Consider the following 15,617-nt stretch of genomic DNA (forward strand, 5'->3'; position numbering starts at 1 on the left):
GGCTCCAAGTACCACTCTACAGCTCTGAGAGAGGTTCTTACCGCATTGGCTCCAAGTACCACTCTACAGCACTGAGAAGCTCTGAGAGAGGTTCTTACCGCATTGGCTCCCAGTACCACTCTACAGCACTGAGAAGCTCTGAGAGAGGTTCTTACCGCATTGGCTCCCAGTACCACTCTACAGCACTGAGAGAGGTTCTTACCGCATTGGCTCCAAGGAACCATTCTACAGCTCTGAGAAGCTCTGAGAGAGGTTCTTACCCTCATTGGCTTCCAGTACCACTCTACAGCACTGAGAGAGGTTCTTACCCTCATTGGCTCCCAGTACCACTCTACAGCTCTGAGAAGCTCTGAGAGAGGTTCTTACCCTCATTGGCTCCCAGTACCACTCTACAGCTCTGAGAAGCTCTGAGAGAGGTTCTTACCGCATTGGCTTCCAGTACCATTCTACAGCTCTGAGAGAGGTTCTCACCACTGACTGTTCACACACAGGCATTCCAGCCTGGAATGCTCCTCTCTGCTGCAAATAAACCAAAATAGACTTTGTGCCTCTTCGTGTGCCATCGTGGTGCTCCGAATTGTCCCTGAGGGTCAGACTGTCAGGAAAAACTCTGGGCCCTGGCTATGTGGGCACGCTATAATCAGGTTTGGCACTTAACTGGTACTTCATGGCGGTATTTATTTACCTGTTTCGCTTGTATTACTCACTCGATCACGCATCATTCATAATATAATGACGTTGACCTTCAGGCCAATTTCAGGGATTAGGTAATATCTTTCTCTCCCCCAGGGGTGTGTGTGTGTGTGTGTGTGTGTGTGTGTGTGTGTGTGTGTGTCTCTTTCTCTGACCCTGGTGTCATCCTGTGATCTGCTCTGATCTGGGGGCCTGTAAGTCTCGGAGCCCCTAATGGGTTCAGTGGGCTGGTATGCAGCAGGAATCTTTGGATCAAGGTGATTTCACGCTCCTCCACGTTTTCCCAGGGCTCTGCCCAGTCTCTGTTACCTCTGTGCGACTTGGACTGTGTGATAGTGGCTGACACGTGTTATCATTAGACACATGCACACACAGCAGCACTGAGCAAAGGGAGCTTTATCTGTCTGACACCTCCGTTTCCCCCAAGGTTTGGATTATGGCTGCCTGGTATGAGCATGGCAGCCAGGGTTCCATACGGTCTCCAGCTGAGACTCATGCACACCATAACTGAGTTCGTCAGCTTGTTCCCCCATAGGCCTATATTAATTGCATATCTCTCTGACCTGAAAGTGGAATGCAAACTGAATGCATTCATCCCTTTGTTGTAAAACTAATCCAAATAACCTTGACATTCCCATAGAGACAATTCTCCCTCTCTTTCTGCCATTCTGTTCTCACAAAAACCCCGAAGATGCTGCATATTTCATTTAGTTATTTTTGGTAATGATTGTGAAAGAGGACATATGTGTAATCATCCCAGTAAGATGTTGCTTTTTCAGCTCAATGGTTTTTAGTTCCTCTTTCAACGGTATAGGATATTGTTCTATAAACATTGAGTTAGTTGAACTAAAGAAAAGCTTGCAGTTTAATTTGCTAGATCCCAAGCGCTTGATAATTAACACATTAAGTGCCAATTAAGAATAACCTAGTCATATTCGTTAGCCGTAGTAGAAGCAGTAGCCTGGTTAAATATGACAAACTAAGATATAAGAGATACAGAAACCTCACAATGCTACTGTGATCGATTAGGTTCATGTCTGACATTTCTTTAGCCTAATGTTCGATTTCACTGCATCAGCGCATGTGTGAGACCGGAGTTGGGGTGGGGAGAGGGACAAGTTAAACGAGTGAGGTGGCATTCATCCGGTTCCTGCTTCTAGCAACACAGCAAAAGATAGATTGTACAACAAGCGTTTGCTCTATCACTATAGCCTAACCAACTATTGTGCAGAATGAGATATGCTTGCATCATAGCCTACCCTGCGTTTATTCAGACTTCAATAAGCGGCAAGTAGCCTAAAGCCCAGGGCAGAGAGGAAACAGAGGCTATCGAGAGGCAGGACTACGCTGGAATAAACCCTGCAGTCTCACCCATGCTTCCTCTCGAATAGCCTACTTCTCCAGCCGTTTTACACTGTCCCCACTACTGTTTTGACGTTATTTATTTTTTCTGCAAAGGAAAGAACCGAACCATGGAACTTCTTTGCTTCGAGGACAAAGTCGTGCTTGCCCAAATTGACCCCAACATTCTCTATGACGACAGAGTATTGCAAAGTCTGCTAACCATAGAAGACAGGTTTCTACCGCAATGTTCGTATTTTAAATGTGTCCAGAAGGACATTCAGCCACATATGAGGCGAATGGTTGCAGGATGGATGCACGAGGTTTGTGAGCGTTTTTAGCCTACATGTGCATTGGTCAGGTATAGTGCTGTTTTCAAGGCATTTGTGCATTGGTCAGGAATATTGTTTGAAGGCATATCATGTACTTCTCTCACGCTAATAAGTGTGCTGTGTATAATACGATTTGATTTCTCTAATACAAATGAGCCTACAGGGGTCTATGCGTTGTGTAAGAATGTTGCATGTTGAACATAGGAGCATGTTCTAATAACTCTGTAATACGTTTGTCTATTTATTCAGATGGTTTATTAAAGTTTCATAGCATGGTTGTTTTGATAGCTGGCATGTAGCCGAATTTCTACAATTGAATTCACTGAGAAATGACCCATGCAAGGCGTGTGGTGCCTGGGAAGTTCCAGCAGGCTAGCTAAAGTCATCACCATGCGTTTAAGTTAGCTAAATGTCAATATCTTGGATTGTATTGGTTATGGAATAAGTTAAATTAAAGAAGACAATCTAAGCTTCATTTTCATGTTGAATCTATCCAATTAGTCCATTCTAAATAATTATGACAATTTTTTTGAAAATATTAGTTCCAGTTCTTGCTGTCTCAAAATAGCAAGCACGCACAGGCTTCTTTAGTTTTTGCCATTATAAACTTTAATCGAAGACAAATTACTTTCTAAATTTTCGGGAATGGTTTAGGAACGGCTTATGAACATTACGCATACAATTTTCCTGCTGTAGCTAATTTATTTATATTTGTAATTATTTTTTGAAAATATGACGGACGTGGCGAAATGAGCAGCGTGGGTGTTCGGGCACGACTTCCGCTACAGGCTGTAACGAAAGAGCTCTTTGATATAATTTGATATTGTAGCTTTTAATGCGGATCCACTGACTGAATATCGACAACATAGGTCACAATGGTTTTCCCATCATGCAAATGTTGAAATGGGATATTTTCTTGTTTCTGCAGACATTCATGTAAATATTGATAAAATAATTAAAAATAGTAGGCCTAATATAATAATGTTATCTCCCACCAGGTTTGTGAAGAGGAGAAGAGTGAGGAAGACGTTTTCCCCTTGGCTATTAATTATTTGGACAGATTTTTAGCGGTGGCGCCCACTAGAAAGTGTTATTTGCAGCTTCTAGGAGCTGTATGCATGTTCCTTGCAACAAAGTTAAAGGAGAGTCGTCCATTAACTGCTGAAAAGCTGTGCATGTACACAGACAACTCCATCACACCAAGGGATCTGCTGGTAAGAAACTATTGTTTTTTCTTAATGCATGGAAAACTATGCAATTACTTAAAATATCATACATTCATGTATAGCCCAATAATTGTACAATATTCACGTTTTTTCTTCTGCCATATTTAGTTAAATATGTCAGTGTACAGTTCTGGAGACTGATTCATTCCTTGGCCATACAGTGGGCTTATGCATGCATGAGGAGAGTGCCTGATCAGGTCTGAACTAAAGTGGCCTGCGTTGCCACCTAGTGGCAGTTATCCAGTTTGTCTTGTGGTAGAAGGATTTCAACATTTCCAACATTGTGGATTAATCATTTGTAGGAAGGAACAGTAGTGCATAAATCCACAAAGGCTTATATTAATATCCACTGGTTGAGGAAGTTTATATACATTAGTTTCATAATATCCAACTGTGTTTTCTTGACCACTCTCTGTTAATTGAATGATTGGTCTCAGGGGACTGTTATTCCACAGGGGACCCCCCCCCCCCCATCAACCATTTAAAGTCTGTCAGTCCTTAGTATCAGATAAGACAATCCTCCCTACCATTACATCAATATTTCTACAGTAAATGGCATGTCCCACCCATGTTGCTCTAGTGTCCAAATATGAATCACCATAGGAGAGCTATAGGACTGTGTCCTCTTCTCCTCTGCTGTCCAGCTGCTGGGGTTGCATCATCACACCCTTGTGCTCGAGGTTTCCCTGGAAAAAGTGAATGGAAACTTATAGGTAGAGGCTGGTTCCAGATGTGTTTGTGCTGTCTTTCCAATTCCTAAGGTCACAGTAATGCTAACTCATGCTAGACGGCACAAACAGACCTGGGACCAGGCTAAGAAGAGACGTGGTGAAATTGAGATTCTTTGTCGATGAGCCAATGCTGGTGCATCAGCTGGGAGGGGAATTCAGGGGGTTTCTAGCCAGGGCAGCTGTCCAGGAAGTGAGCGCAGCAGTGACAATAGGACAGACCTCCTCCCTGCACATCTTCAGTCAACATTCTCCACGGGCTTACCATAGGTTAATCGTTTGCATGTGTGGCGCTGCACTGGTAGGAAACGCATATAGATTAATGAAGTCTCGCTGTATGGCTGACGCTTGTCCTGGCCTGCCCCTATAATCTGAGAGAGCCACTCAGAGGGGCCTGTCACTGTCCACACTAACAGAGGGGTTTCAGTAAACATGGGCGTTCCCTGCCACAGCCTCCGTCTCGGGTTGAGCCATCATCTCAAAAGAGGAAACCAGTCGCGGGATCAGTTGAATTTGTCACATTGGCTGTTTTGTTCCATTCCTTTTCCCCTTGGGGTGAGGCTGCTTTTAACATGAAAGCTCCCCGCAGCGTGCTAACCAACACGGGCGGTGCAGACCAAAGACGCTAGCTAAGGCTTGTGACAGGAAGGAAGCAACTGTGGCTGTGATGCTGCTGTCTCTGGCTGGAACCAGTGGCGAGGCTCGACACGTCACATGAAAAGCAATGAGAGAACCGTGCAGAGAGAGAGAGTGTCAAGGAAAATGTTGCTCTGGTGTTGAATGATCTCTCCTCTGAATTGAGACAGACTTGTTGGTATGCATGGTATTTCATGGCAAACAGAAGAGTAACAGGATCAACGATCCTCAAACATCCCCTCAATACCCTATAGTGCAACAGAATAAAACCATGAGTAAAAGTCCCATGATGGCAGTGACTGCTCATTACTGCTTATCACTTATTAACCATTTCACATTATTTTACTTTAATAAAGTATTTCAGTTGTGTATATTACACTTGTTTTATTTGAGGACTATTATTTTATTCCAAGTCATCTCATCTCTATAGAGCCGCAGCCTATTCTGTCTGACAAAAATCACTATTTTAGTAGTTATTCAAAGTAAATAAGGCATATTTTTATGACTGCTGATTACCAACAATCTATTTTCAGGTGGATTCCTCGCGAAGCAACAGCTGCTCTCTATATCACCTCATCGTGCATTTATCTCTCTTCCGGAGCAGGCATAAAATAAACCCAGACCGGACAAGTAGATGCGCAATGGATTATGGTCATTGTAGTTAATTACGTCGCTAAACTATGTAGAAATATTGGCCTGACGATGTGCGCATTGAGCTCACAGAAGATTTAAAAAACATTTCATTCTAATAATTGAACCGACTTCAGTCAATTAGTAGTTTAAAAACCTACATTTTGGTTAATCATTTAGCACTAATACCCTATAAAGTGTCATCAGCTTATAAACCCAGCTCATACATTTGTTGACAGAAAGGCTGAGTAAAGTGGTGAATGCATAATAATGATCCACAGGACATTGCAATTCTGCTCATGCTTTGTTTTCTTCCTTCTGTCTCTGTCCTCTAGGAGTGGGAGTTGGTGGTCCTAGGGAAGTTGAAGTGGAACATGGCGGCAGTCATCCCAAACGACTTTGTGGATCACATCCTACACAGACTGCCCCTGCCCAAAGATAAGCTATCTGTGGTCCGCAAGCACACACAGACATTCATCGCCCTGTGTGCCACAGGTAATAACAGGAAATTGCCTCAGGAGACCTTCTGCTTCCTGATAGGATAGTCTCGCCTTTTTCTCGTTCACAATCTGACATTGTGACTCATCGTTGATTTCACTCATCTGACCCGCTACTCTGCAGTCTAAGGGGAGGGACCACAAACACACATCCATCCAATGGCTGCTCTCCACGTTTCTCTTCCCATCACTGGAACACTTCTCGTAGCGTAATGGGGTCATCTTTACATTAGAACGGCTGCTAAAAGCAGATGCAAGCTGTATCGAGAGCACTTTCAGCATATAAGGCATTAATAGTATAGTTAAAGGAGGCTGGGAGAATCCTCTGTGCGTGTAGTGTTTAGGTTAGCCTCTCCCTGTGATGACAGTGGGTGGATGAGTCTCCTCGCCTGCTGTTTGGCTCCCCTTCCATCTCCTCCTCTGTGGACTAGGATGACTTGGGTGCAGCAGCTGGGTTGCTCTCTCTGCGTAATGTTTGTTGACAGAGGCCCTTCCAGGTTTCATAAGTCAGAACTGGCAGCCGGCAGTCTTCCTTCCTCCCCTAGCCTCTGCTGTGGAGCAGGATGGACTCGGATGCCGCTTCAGACCCTTCCTAAACACTAAGGGTGAATCCCAATGGGTTTGTTTCCTTTGTCCTACTGTATTTTTGTTACCTTTATTTAACTAGGCAAGTCAGTTAAGAACAAATTCTTATTTACAATGGCAGCCTAGGAACAGTGGGTTAACTTCCTTGTTCAGGGGCAGAGCGACAAATTTTTACCTTGTCAGCTCGGGGATTCGATCTAGCAACCTTTCAGTTACTGGTCCAATGCTGTAACCACTAGGCTACATGCCCTACCTCCTATGTCCTTGTTCTGATTGAATGGACTGCAGTAATAAGACAGTCCCATCTAGCTGACCTGTAGGCATCTGCTGCTCTCTTCTGTATATTACATCTTTCACGTCAGACAATTATAGAAGGGAGGAAATGCAACTTAGGAAAAAAGTCCACTTTGATATATTGAGATTTACTGCCATGTGTCTCTTTGATCTGATCTGGCCCATAAGTCCTTGTTTACTACAATATGGTATTCAAGCCATAGGCTCCTTCAATGAGGTTCATGCCCTGTGGCTGTTAAGTGCCATTTTAGTGTTGCATTTTTTATTTGGCCGTGTTTCAGCGGTCTCCCCACTATTCATAAGCAGCCCGTTTATATCACAAGCGCAAAACAGCCACAATAAAAAAAGTCTGCTGTGGTTTAGCAATAATGTAAATGTTTGGGGTTTTATGTGCTGCTCTGAATGTTGTTCTCATGACAGGGGAGCTCTCTGGCCTCTGCACAGCTGGCCTCTTGAGGAGGAGACGAGAGTGGTTGGACTACTCCCTGGGGTTGATCCAAAGCTATCAGTCGCATCCTCTTTCTATAAAGAGAGAGAAGGCCACAGCACATAGACCAGGGTCTGTGCTTGGCTGGACTGTGCTTGGGCTAGAGCTGGAGCTGAAGCTAAACCCAGTCCACTTTAGAGCCGTTTCCTTTCCTCCAGGCCTGCTTCCTCCCTCCCCCGCCAGCCGGCAGGGCTATTGTCGCTGAGGGCTCTGGGCCTGGTTGATGGAGGACAAGAGGGAGTAGTTTCTGGAACTCATTGCTCACTGAGTAGGAGGATTCCTGCTATGTTTTCCTAATCACAGCTGAGGCAGAGTGAGGGAAAACACAGGCTCCACCACGGCCATGTTGGACATGTTAGACTGTGGAAAAGTTGGTTTAAGCTCTTTAAGAACTCATATATTAAGAGATTATGAAGATGTTTGAACGTCTTTAAATGCTCAGCTACTTCATTTGGACTACATCTTGACTTGATTGTGCATCTTGTGTGAATGTGTTAGTCTGTGGGAAAGTACAGTTCAACTCAGTTCGTAACTTATATTGTAGATTTTTCCCCTCTAAATGCTTCCTCACTTCCTTTGGACTACTCCTTGACTTGAATGTGCAACTCTGATTCTGATTTGTCACCCCTTGACTGCTGTGAACTCACTGATGTTGTCTCTTATCCTCAGATTTCAGCTTCGCCATGAACCCCCCCTCCATGATCGCTACGGGCAGCGTGGGGGCGGCCGTCTGCGGCCTGCAGCTGGACCAATCAGACCAGGCCCTGAGTCGAGACCGTCTGACTGACCTGCTGGCCAAGATCACCAACACAGAGGTGGTAAGTAGCGTTTATAGCCTGATCCCAGGTCTGTTTTTAATGTTTGGCCAATTCCTTGTTATGTCAATGAATGACAAGGAGTTAGCGAGACGGCACAAACAGATCTGATATCAGGCTAGCTAAGTGCTACATGGCAGACATTTTAGGAGCATGGCGGGAAACTTTTGAAGAGATGGTGATATCAGTGTTGGCGAGCGTATAGCACAAAATACTTCATGTGTTCCAACATTGGGCACCGACACCCTCTTCGGCTGCCGGTTAGACTTAGCTATTCACCAACGTTCCTGGGCTTGGAGCACAGAGATCTTCCCGGTAAACAAGAGCGATGCTACAGTATGCCTGCAGTAGTCGCACATTGAAGCTATTTACTTTTCATGGAGTCAGAGCCTGTGGGTCTTGGCTCGGGACCTAGACTGCAGCTATAAAGAGCGGAGGCGAGGGAATGTCTTCTTGGAACCCAGGGCCCACATTCTTGTGGTAGGACACAGGCAGGCAGTTCCTTTGCATGGCTCCCACTTTAGCTCTTCTCTTATGCCTAATAGAGGCTCCATCTTTCCAGGGGAAATGGCAGATGAGAAACAAACACAGATTTCCTAACTCCTTACGATGACATGCATTGAGAGCTCTCACACCATATATATTAGTGGAGGCTGGTGGGAGGAGCTATAGGAGGATGGGCTAATTGTAATGGCTGGAATGGAATGAAAGGAACGGTATCAAACACATCAAACATATGGAAACCACATGTTTGACTCTGTCCCATTTATTCCATTCCATCCATTATTATAGCTCCTCCCACCAGCCTCCACTGATACATACACACACACACAGTGCTTTCAGAAAGTATTCAGACCCCTTGCCCTTGACTTCTTCCACATTTTGTTAGGTTACAGCCTTATTCTAAAATTGATTAAAAAAAATATTCCTCATCAATCTGCACAAAATATCCCATAATGACAAAGCAAAAACAGGTTTTTAGAAATGTTTGCTAATTTATATATTTAAAAAAAAAACGGAAATATCACATTTACATAAGTATTCAGACCTTTACTCAGTCCTTTTTAAAGCACCTTTGACAGCGATTACAGCCTAGTGTCTTCTTGGGTATGACGCTACAAGCTTGGCCCACCTGTATTTGGGGAGTTTCTCCCATTCTTCTCTGCAGATCCTCTCAAGCTCTGTCAGGTTGGATGGGGAGCGTTGCTGCACAGCTATTTTCAGGTCTCTCCAGAGATGTTCAATCGGGTTCAAGTCCAGGCTCTGGCTAGGCCACTCAAGGACGTTCTGAGACTTGTCCCGAAGCCACTCCTGCGTTGTCTTGGCTGTGTGCTTAGGGTCATTGTCCTGTTGGAAGGTGAACCTTCGCCCCAGTCTGCGGTCCTGAGCACTCTGGAGCAGGTTTTCATCAAGGATCTCTCTGTACTTTGCTCCATTCATCTTTGCCTTGATCCTGACTAGTCTCACAGTCCCTGCCACTGAAAAACATCCCCACAGCATGATGCTGCCACCACCATGCTTCACTGTAGGGATGGTGCAAGGTTTCCTCCAAACGTGACGCTTGGCATTCAAGCTAAAGAGTTGACGCTTGGTTTCATCAGACCAGAGAGTCTTGTTTCTCATGGTCTGAGAGTGTTTAGGTGCCTTTTGGAAAACTCCAAGCATGCTGTCATGTGGCTTTTACTGAGGAGTGGCTTCCATCTGGCCACTCTAGCATAAAGGCCTGATAGGTGGAGTGCTGCAGAGATGGTTGTCCTTCTGGAAGGTTCTCCAATCTCCACAGAGGAACTCTAGAGCTCTGTCAGAGTATCCATTGGGTTCTTGGTCACCTCCCTGACCAAGGCCCTTCTCCCCCGATTGCTCAGTTTGGCCGGGCGGTTAGCTCTAGGAAGAGTCTTGGTGGTTCCAAACTTCTTCCATTTAAGAATGATGGAGGCCACTGTGTTCTTGCGGACCTTCAATGCTGCAGAATTGTTTTGGTAACCTTCCCCAGGTCTGTACCTCAACACAATCCTGTCTCAGAACTCTACAGACAATTCCTTTGATCTCATGGCTTGGTTTTTGCTCTGTAATGCACTGTTAACTGTGGGACCTTTATATAGACAGGTTTGTGCCTTTCTAAATCATGTCCAATCAATTGAATGTACCACAGGTGGAATCCAATCAAATTGTAGAAACATCTAAAGGATGATCAATGGAAACAGGATGCACCTGAGCTCAATTTTGAGTGTCATAGCAAAGGGTCTGAATACTTATCTAGATAACCTGTTTTCGCTTCGTCATTATGGGGTATTGTGTGTAGAATGCTGAGGATTTGTATTTATTTAATCCATTGTAGAATAAGGCTGTAACGTAACAAAATGTGGAAAAAGTCAAGGGGTCTGAATACTTTCTGATGGCACTGTATATGTATATATTCTGTAATGTGAAAATCTATAATTTTACGTCACAGATTAAATCACTGTTTTGTTGTCTAAGATATTTCTTTATTACTGTAAGTCTGCGCTCTCGGCTTACACAAAGGAACCTGAGGCCAGTTCAGCAGCACACAGGGACTCAGGGGCCACAGTCAGTCTAAGACTAGGAACAACCCAGCAGCTCTCGATTGACCTGTGGTTATTATGTGGCCATGGCAACGCTGGCGCTCAGACTGCGGCCCATTTACGTTTTAGTTATCCGTAAGTTTCAAAGGAATGTTGGCCTCTTTGCGAGCTGTGTTCACTCTTTAGGGCCCGCGCTTTCGGCTCCGTAGAGTCAGACCTCCCACGAGAGGACGCACGGAATCAGAGAAATTACTTTTGAGATTCACCCGCTGTGTCCTGAGTGATGAGAAATGTTTCTTTGGTCTCAGGGCTGCTGTGTTCCTCTCAACCCAATGGGCCTTGGTCAAACATGTTGCACTATAAAGGGACTATGTAACCATTTGGAAGTCCAGCCCATTATTGAATTTAGGACTATTAGGAATGTTCTACCCACACCTCACCTGTGTTTAGGAGGATTCAAGGGCCCAATGAGTCACCACTCTCTGCCTGGTGTCTGTGTGCGCTGGTACCCATTGTTCTAGTGACTGACTGGTCGTGAAACAGGCACAACCACTTATCACAAGACTCATAATACCCTCCCGGTATGGCCTGCCATGCATGTGACCAAAGCTGTTCCAATAACAGTCAATGTCGATTGTGTAAATGCATGACAGCGTTAACTGTTCGTCCACAGGTGTCTGGGGTCAATCAAGAGTGTGTGTGTGTGTGTGTGTGTGTGTGTGTGTACAGCACCTAAAGTAGAGGTGTGAGTGTGTTGATGTCTCTGTGTCTGTTGCAGGACTGTCTGAAGGCGTGTCAGGAGCAGATAGAGAGGGTGTTGGCCAGTAGCCTGCAGCAGGAGCAACAGCAGCAGAGGCAGATGGCCGAAGGCAGGCCGGGCAGCAAGGCCATGGAGCAGCAAGACCAATCCAGAACCCCAACAGACGTATCCAGCACCCCAACAGACGTACGCGACGTCAACCTATGAGCTTACCACCACCATCTACAAGAGTGACGCCCACCAGCGAGCTCCCACCAATTACGTCGCTCTGTCAATCTATGGGATCTAACAACATTCGCAATGTCAAGCAATGAGCTGCCAGCACATACGCCAAGTCAACCAATGAACTCCCACCACTAAATGCCATACCAACCTACGAGTTCCCACCCTTGTTAAGTCAACCTGTGAGGTCCCACAAAGTTTGGGATGGCAATCTATGAGCTATCAACAGCATCATGCTGGAATTATCAACTGATAAGAACTTTTACAAACAATATAGAGAATAGGTTTAAAAAATTAAATGGGTGGCTCCCATCTATATTTAGCTGGTCACATATTGACATATGTGCCATATTAAATTAAACAAGCTTTTTTTAGACCCAATGTATTTGAAAACTTGATAGTGCCTTAGGTTTGCAGAAAGGAAACCTGAATAGATTTGCATCATTGAATTATTAAATATAAAAATATTAGTTTTTTTTACTTGATAAAAATACAAAATAGTTTTTCACTAAAAAAAGCTAGCAAAAACATTGTTATTCATATTATTGTATTCTAATTGTTATTCTAGATATTATCATTATTTCAATATAATTTAGTTTTATGATTATTATAATAATTGTTAATCATTAGTAAGCATTTATCAATTTCACAGTGGGTGGGTGTTTCCCTCAATTTCAAATACAGAAAGCCCCTGTAGTACTGTGTGCATTACATTAAGTACTGGTTTGGTTCTGCACAGTGTTCATACACCTTTATTTAGGAGAAGCTAATGTACAGAACGAAGAGAGCTGCATCTCCTGCCTGCTAAACTGTGCATCTGTAGCACTGCTTCCTATTTATGCTCTTATATGCTGGCCAGGGGAGGGCTGGGCCCACTCACACAGAACACAAAGAGAGCGAGAGGGGGTAGAGAGACACAGGTAAGGAGTCCTGAGGGCTTGTATATACTGCCCCCTAAGGGTGAGAGCGAGGACAGAACAGCTATCAGCTGTTAAGGTCTTGATTTCATTGCCAAGTTAATACCAAGCCAATATTTACTTTTCTAATTGAACAAAGCTATTTTTGTTATGTTATTGGGTTGTGTGCTCTGAGAAACTCCTGCATGTTATTAGAAAATGATTGAGAATCATATATATATACCTTTTATACCAGGGAGCACTGTTTAAGTCTGTCAGTAAATTTGGTGTGAAAGCATGTTTTTGTTCTGGATCAGCCAAAGCCAATGCTAGGGAAAAGGAGACTGCATGTTGGAGGGATGGTCTTAGTGTGGAGATGAGAATGAAACTACAGTTGTTTGTTAGTGTCAGCTGGATTGTTTAAAAAGTTTTGTAGAGTTGGAGTGTATGGAACATTTTAGAGCAGTGAAAGTTTGGCAAAAGTGGAGTAGCCTATTGGAGAGTGAGAGGCGATGGCAAAAAAGGGAGGTTTTGAGAATGGAACTAGAGACGGCACGATTGGTGCCATGAAATGAAGGACTGTGAACAGTTCAAATGAGGGGGAAATGGATGAAGACATGGTAGGGAGCTCTCGTGGCACACCAGAACAAGCCTGTTCTTGATTGGAAGGCCTGCAGGCGGTTGTCATTCTGATAGTTCAAGAGTTGATCACGAGGGAGCAGTTTGGTGTGATGGCACATTTCCTGGAAGGGCCTCCTGTTAAATCCAACTAGATATTTAAGTCATGGTCAAAGACTTGGATCAACCTAAATGCACTTTTAAAAACATGTTCCTTAAAAGCTGAAGGGAATGGTGATCAAATGGGGTAGGTGGGTTTTCTAATGTTTCATTTTTTTTAAAATGATTTTTATTTTATTTTAAGTTATTTGATATTCTCTGGGCTGGATTCCCACTTAGGGTGATGCACAAGGACTAGAAAGAATTTCCTGACCAATGAGTAGGATAAGGGTTTACCAACATGGAACCAAATCAATTGCAATGCAAACCTAGGAAAGCTTTAAAAATCACATCTAGACTTGATTCTTTGATTACATCCATTTAACTTGAATTTTATTTTTGCCTGCTTCATATCCAAATCAATATGATGGTCCTAAGAAAGGATTACACAATGTTTTTTCTGGTTCATAGTTTTTTTTGTATTTTGTTTTGCTCCACAGTTCAACTTGTCTTTCAGAAGAAAGAAGAAAGAAAAAAATAACATACCGACTTTAAACCTATAGGCAGAAAACTTTGCTCTTTACTTTTGGCATCCACGTTCACCAATGCAGGAAGTACTTAAAACCTATTTACTTTTTCTCATGAAACGCAATTTGCTATAAACTGAGAAAAGATATGGGTAAGCATTTAAAGTTTTGTTTGTGTTAATTACTTAAATTAATTTCTAAGTGATGAAAGCCAAAATGCATCTGTTTATCTTTATCTTTTTCTTGCTGCTATTAAGCTTTTTGTTTTTCAATCTTAGAATTGTGATATTCACTTGAGTGTGCTGCTAAATTATGAATTTTAAAGTATCCTATTGTTTCCTTGCTTTTTTCCTTGCTGTATGTAAACTGGAGAGCGGTAAAGTGGGACACGTCTTCGACTGGAAGTACCTTCTGCAGTTTTCTCAAATAGCATGTTTTACTCTTTCCATTTATCTGGTGTTCTGTCGTTTCCTTGCTGCATTCTACCATTGAAATGGTGTTGTACCTCAGGTTCATTGGACAATACCTCACAACTCAGCAGTTTTTCAGTGACTTAGTGGAATCAAATCTGACTCTGATGCGTTTTGGTAGGTTCTAGATTTTTTTTCCTGGATGAGAGGCAGGAGATTCATGTGGCACCTCCTCTCTTCAGACAACAGTAGTTCCTTGTCATCCATCAAATTACACTGATCTGTCATTGGCCAAGTAAAGGACCATATACTAGGTATTTCATATCATACCTAGTGCTAAATAAGAGATGGCTATATAAAATGTATTTGGAAAACAAAAATATATATTTTATCTTATTTTTCCTACTTCAACTTAATTAGCACATTTAGGATCAGTGTATTGAATTAAGTGGAATGCATTTTGTGAGGTACCCATTTAGTGAATTTTTTTTATATGATCAAAAAATGTTTGTGTGTAAACCTTCAGTGTGGAAAACTGTGGGATTCCAGTTTGTTTTGACCCCCACCACTGCCAACCACATGTACCTCAGAAGTGTCTGATCCACAACTTCTGTTCAATAAATTTGACCCACAAAAAAGAGCGAAGCATCTTTACTGGCTAGTAGTGTACTTCTGTTCTGTGCTGGTTAAGGGAAGGTTAACCTCGTCCCCATGCTCAAATTGCTGGTGCATAGAGAGCCAGCTGGTGGATGAGATTAAGGGAAGGTGAAATGTGTAGAGTGATTGTGTTGGTGGTGGTGTACTGTGCAGTCAAGTAACTATGCAGGCCCATATGAAGGTAAGTTAAAGCTTGAAGTTGCTAAATGGCTTCTCATTTGATTGAAGATATGCTGCACCAAAAGGCTATTTTGTGTCTGCAGCTATAGGCTTATCTGACCAAGTGGTTGTGGGTTCAAACTTCTTATGGGGTGGGATCCGTACGCCCGGACCAGAGACTCCTTCAAACGTTCTTCTTTGTAATTTTGACATCGAGAGTTGCAGAAACGCGCACACACAAGATGATATTTGAACCTACAAATTCTTGGCTGCATGGTATTGTTTAAACTGTAGAGCCACATACCTTTTCACACTTCTTACAATTCTCTTTGTATATTTTACATAGAGTTTTGGAAATGTACACTAAAGCACAAGTTGTTTGGGTATTATATCTTCTCACTAACAATTGCGGTATTGAATCATCAGAGGTGACATACTAGTAATGAGTTACTACTATATAGC

At 43.2% G+C, this 15,617-nt stretch overlaps 1 protein-coding gene across 1 annotated transcript; it reads left to right on the plus strand.

The window, feature by feature from the left end:
- Positions 1–1,809: 1,809 nt before the first annotated feature.
- LOC106576262 (G1/S-specific cyclin-D2) lies at positions 1,810–14,989 on the plus strand. The gene is made up of 5 exons (XM_014153345.3): positions 1,810–2,357; positions 3,365–3,580; positions 5,922–6,081; positions 8,119–8,267; positions 11,586–14,989. Exons 1-5 carry the CDS (start codon positions 2,166–2,168, stop codon positions 11,772–11,774), a joined length of 906 nt encoding a protein of 301 aa, XP_014008820.1. The 5' UTR covers positions 1,810–2,165; the 3' UTR covers positions 11,775–14,989.
- Positions 14,990–15,617: the final 628 nt, after the last annotated feature.

This window comes from Salmo salar, chromosome 17 (genome assembly GCF_965601325.2).
Source record: "Salmo salar chromosome 17, fSalSal1, whole genome shotgun sequence".
In the NCBI taxonomy this organism is placed as follows: Eukaryota; Metazoa; Chordata; class Actinopteri; order Salmoniformes; family Salmonidae; genus Salmo; species Salmo salar.